Source organism: Nelusetta ayraudi, unplaced genomic scaffold (assembly GCF_046127955.1).
Source record: "Nelusetta ayraudi isolate G7.1 ecotype Tasmania unplaced genomic scaffold, CSIRO-AGI_Nayr_v1 ptg000120l, whole genome shotgun sequence".
NCBI lineage: Eukaryota > Metazoa > Chordata > Actinopteri > Tetraodontiformes > Monacanthidae > Nelusetta > Nelusetta ayraudi.
The window spans coordinates 5005001-5010000 of record NW_027466170.1 but is presented as its reverse complement, the minus strand read 5'-3'; the positions used below and the strand labels follow the sequence as shown (position 1 = coordinate 5010000).

The following is a 5000-nucleotide window of genomic DNA, read 5'->3' as shown; positions in this document are numbered from 1 at the left end:
TGCATGTTGGTTGCGTAGCTGCGTCTCTGCGCCGCCGCCACTCCCTCCTTCCTTCCCTCCATCCCTCCCTCCCTCCCATCTGCCCGTCCCGTCTGAGGCTGCAGACCAGCGACCATGGGAAGGTGAGTCCCGTCTAAGTTTAGAAGGCTGCGGTTTTTCACTGAAAGTTGCATGTAGCTGCGCCGCCGCCGGCGCTGCCGCTGCTGCCATTGCTGCTGCAGCCTCGCAGCTCGTATTTTGTTCTTGCCCTGATCCTGTGCCGTGACTCGGAGCTGGAAGTTTGGGGGCCACTTTTGGGACTCGGTCGGCACGCCGATGCTGGAGAGACGGAGGCAGGTCGCTTTGGTGCTGCGGTTTCCAAAATGAACTACAAAGATTGTGAGTTCTCGACCCAGTGTGTGTGTGTGTGTGTGTGTGTGTGTGTGTGTGTGTGTGTTTGTGTGTGTATGACAGATGGAGACAGAGAACAGGCAAACTTCAGGGGAATTTTAACACGTAGAGATTTGCTGAGTTATTCTGTTTTCACAGCCAATATTTATTTGAATTTCTAGCGGTGGTGAAGAAAAGATTTGCAAGAGCTGGAGATGTTTTTTATTATTATTCAGAAAGGCACTAAAACACAGTGAATTGTCGGATGTCTCTGTTTAATTGGCACCAGGTCAGGTTCATTTTATTTTCAAGAAGCAACATTTACTTCAATACTTCACTATTCACTCTGTTCTGCAGGAGAACTTTGTTGAAAATCAACCAACTGATAACTCAAAATTTGCAAGCAGCAAAAAAACGAAAGAGTTTGTTTTAGCATAAAGTTGATGCTGACTGGCTGTGATTGGACGCTGATGTTTTATTTTATGTTGTTGCTTCCCTAAATCTTTATTTTCCAACCCGCACGCTAACGACACGGTGTTTGCTGCCAGCAGCGTGTTTCCTGCAGTGATGCAGGCCAGAGGTGCAGGAGGTTCAGCCAGACGTGGACCCTCTGGGTTGTGTTGCACTAATTTTACAACTTACAGTCGTGTTTGTTTGCCGTGGGCTCGTGCACGACACAGCTGATATTTTTTTAAAATCTTTTTAAACAACAAAAAACACAAAGCACAACTTGGAAGCATCAATCGTTTTGTTCAGTGTGTATATTTTTTTGCATTGATTTATTAAAGACTGCTAGATGCACAGTGTGATGGCTAAATCAAAGTGACCACAAATGTACACAAAACTGGTGCAAATTTATAGAAGCAGTTTTTTTTGTTGTTTGTTTTGTTTTTTACAACTACAGCAAGAGTGTGTGTTGCAAAAAGAAAGTGTGATGACTGGGTGCAGGAACACAGACACACACACGGTGCGCAAAAAAAGAAAGGTGCCAAGAAAGGAAGGAAGGAAGGAAGGAAGGAAGGTAGGAAGGATGGAAGGACGGGAAGAAGGAAGTAAGGAAGACTCAGAGTTGAGAGTTTAACCCTGTGAAACTTGATTCCCTGCAACTTTACATCGTCTTTTTACCCTCTTGTATTGCGAGTTAATCGAAGCTCTTTAGTCGCCATTAGAGTTTGATTCCCCTTTTGGATATCAGCCAAACAGGAAGTGCAAAAGGAAGCCGGGAAGCCTCGTCAGATTGAAAACATTCCTTAGTGTTTAATTTGATCCATCAATCACATTTAATTCTTCATGACAAACAGTAAGCGTCGTTTTTTTGTTTTTCTTCTATTACATGACATTCAACAAACATCAATACATGTTGGCCACTGCGGTGCCACAGTTGTGCTTTACAGGAATGACACGGAACGTCGGCCGCCGTCGGAACGCTGAACACAGATCGTTGGGTCACGTCGGGAGACGAACGACATTCAGCAGATTCTGCTCTCACTTCGGGGCGCTGGGGCCTAAATACTGGAGTCCTCAGCTCCGTCTTCCCACTTCAATTCCAACAGGGAAATACGCTTGATATAGATTTTCCACATGCCAATTAGAGAATTCCATGTGAATGTGCAACAGCATTTTTAGTCAAAGGCATTTTACTTTGGACAAAAAGCCACGATGCAGGTGATAAAATATCTTCTTATTTTTTTTGTTTTATAAACGTTCACATATATTTTAATATATATTGTATGTATATGTATATATATATATTTATATATATAGAATTTCCCTGTATAATATAGACAAATCTGATTTGTACTGAGGTGCAACGGCTCAGCGGGATTCTCAAAGTTTTCCGTATAAAACTGCGTCGGGCCGGAGTTGCGCTTTTTAAAAAGTTACGTCGGGCTACAAAAGTCTCTGAGCTGAAAGTCTGTTGTGGTCGATGAGGCCGATGCATCCGGTCGAAAAGGCAACGAAAACACACACACACACACACACACACACACACGCACACACACACACACACACACGCACACACACACGCACACACAGACACACACACACACGTACACACACGACACTCGGTGCAGTGACGCAGCGGCAGTGGATACTTGTGTTTTTTTGCCGCACATGCTAGACGGGACGTTTCACATCATCACACGTTATTGTTTCTTTTTCTCCTTTAGAGTGTGCAAGGCATGCATTCATGGCAGTATAGTACACTGTACACGCTCTGCTCAGCAGCGCCCCCCTGCTGCTGCAATGAGAAATGCATCTCTGACACTTTCAACCTTTTTTTGGGGGGGGAATGAAAAAAAGAAAAGAAAAGAAAAACGCTACTGAGACTCAACATGAAACATTAAAATCACATATTTCAAAGAAACTTTGTCGTGTTTAAAGGCGGAGGAAGGGCGAGATATCGATGGCGAACTGGAGGCGGAGCCAGATGGGCGTCAATGTTAAGACTCTGACGTGACTTTTAAGGCGAAGAAGAAGAAGCAGAAGAAACAGAAGAAGAAGAAGTGGGCGATGATCAGCAGGTTGCACCGAAACGTTGCGATGACTCAAACAGAGACGCAAAACTTCCTGCCGTTCACTTCCGCAATCAAACTGTAGATGATTCATTCAACACAATCTCCCCTTTTTGAAGTTGCCTTAAAGCTAAAAAATAAATTGAAGGTGACACATTCGCTATTCTCAAAAAAACAAAAATCAAAGCAACACCCTCTTGCATGCCTATGGGGCGCACACACACGTGCAAAAAGTGACGAAGCATCACTGGAAGGTGATTGGTTGCGATGGTTTTTCACTGTGATGTGATGTTCAGGTGCAGAAATCTGAAAGACACAAAAAGAAGAAGAAGAAGAAGAAGAAGAAGAAGAAGAAGAAGAAGAGGAAGAAGAAGAAGAAGAAGAATGTTAATGAGTTTGACCTGATCCAGGCAGGTTCCCCCATAAATAACAATTGTCCCCAGAGAGCGGGGGATGTAGGGCGCACAGGAACAACAACTACACACACACGCGCACACACGAGGGAGCGACAACTGCAGCTAAACTCGGCCCTTGTTGTTGTCGGTGTGTCTGATATTGATGTTGTTGCAGGTCGTGTGCGGGTGCGGTTTGGCGTGTTTACCAGAGGGGGCGGAGCCTGAAGTGGCCAGGCTGGTCGCCGCCTCCATCCAGCAGGGGGAGCCGGCTACGGTTGTCTGTGTAGGTCAGAGCAGAGAGACGCTGGTGGTCAGCGGCAGGATGGCAGAACTTCTTCTGCTCTTGATGGTTGAGCTCAGATAAACTGAAACTGCTTGATTTGTAGTTTTTATGGACAGAAAACACTTTTTTTTTCTGTTTCTGGACAATTTGGGGAGAGTCGGATGACGGCGGCTGTGACGGTAAAGGTCAAGAGTCTCACTTGGCTCCCTCCTCGGCTGCTCCCTCGGCCTCCAGCTTGCCCTCCTCCTCCAGCTTCTCCTCTGAGACCAGCTCCTGCTTCCGCTGCCGCCGCAGACACTTCACGATGACCATGGAGAGGATGAGCAGGGCCAAGGCCCCGCCCACTGAGGCCCCGATGGCCACGGCGATGGTGGAGTCCCTGGGTGGAGGAACTGCAGGGAGAGGGAGGAGTTAACCAGTGTGTGGACATGGAGAAGGAGGAGAGGGGGAGGAGGAGGAAGGGGAGGAGCAGGAAGTAAAGGATGAGGAAGGGGAGGAGGAAGAGGAGGAGGAGAAGGATGAAGAAGAGGAGCAAGAAGAGGAAGAGGAGAGGAAGGAGGTGCCAGCTGCAGCTGTCAGGTATCAGGTGTCTGGTTTCAGGTATCACGGGTCAGGTATAAAGTGTCAGGTGTCAGTTATCAGGTATCAGTTATTAGGTGTCTAAACTCAGGTGTCTGGTGTCAGTTTTTAGGTGTCAGGTGTCAGGTGTCTAAACTCAGGTCTCAGGTGTCTGGTGTCAGTTATCAGGTGTCAGTAATCAGGTGTCAGTTATCAGGTGTCAGTTATCAGGTGTCAGGTCTCAGGTGCCTCTTACGTTTGGTGACCACGTTGAACTGGATGGCTCCGTGTCCCTGGATGCGGTCCGGCGGGTTCCTCACGTAGCAGTTGTAGACGCCCTCGTCCTCCAGCTGGACGTCCGACAGCGTGATGGACAGGTCGTTCTTGTCCAGGTCGCCGGCGAAGGTCACCCTGTCCATGAGCCGAGGGATGGTGGAACGCAGCTCCACCTGGCCTCTCTTCCTGGAGTAGGTCATGAACTTGAGGGCCACAGAGAGGAGAGCGGAGCGTCAATCAGACCAATCGGGGCCTTGTGAAGGGACGAGCGCCGAGGCCGTACCACATCCTCGGTGTCGTTGAGGGTCTCCTGGTAGGTCCAGTTCATGGCGAACTTGGTGATGTCCATCTTGTAGCAGGAGGTAAATATACAGGGGATCTTCACCGTGGTCCCGTTCAGGGCGTTAATGTAGCTGGGCACCGTCACGTCCATGCTGTAACAAGCTGGCAGAGTACAAGAACACAAAAAGGGGCACATGGGCCATGTGACGCCACAGCAGCCAATCAGAGCATCAGACCTCCAATAGAGGAACATGATGAATACTTATGATACAGTCAAATGATCTCTTTTTGGCCATATAAAGGAAACTTTCTGTCTATTCT

The 5000-nt window shown here is 47.6% G+C and overlaps 1 protein-coding gene across 1 annotated transcript in view; it reads right to left on the bottom strand.

Annotated features, from left to right (window-relative positions):
• Positions 1-1882: 1882 nt before the first annotated feature.
• Positions 1883-5000, bottom strand: part of scn2b (sodium channel, voltage-gated, type II, beta) — an 8835-nt gene continuing 5717 nt past the window's right edge. Inside the window, exons 2-6 of the mRNA XM_076049912.1 lie at positions 4681-4841; positions 4378-4600; positions 3763-3955; positions 3487-3559; positions 1883-3191 (exon numbers count right to left, since the gene is read on the bottom strand). Coding sequence (XP_075906027.1) covers positions 3550-3559; positions 3763-3955; positions 4378-4600; positions 4681-4841 — 587 coding nt within the window. The 3' untranslated portion in view covers positions 1883-3191; positions 3487-3549. The remainder of the gene's footprint in view (positions 3192-3486; positions 3560-3762; positions 3956-4377; positions 4601-4680; positions 4842-5000) is intronic.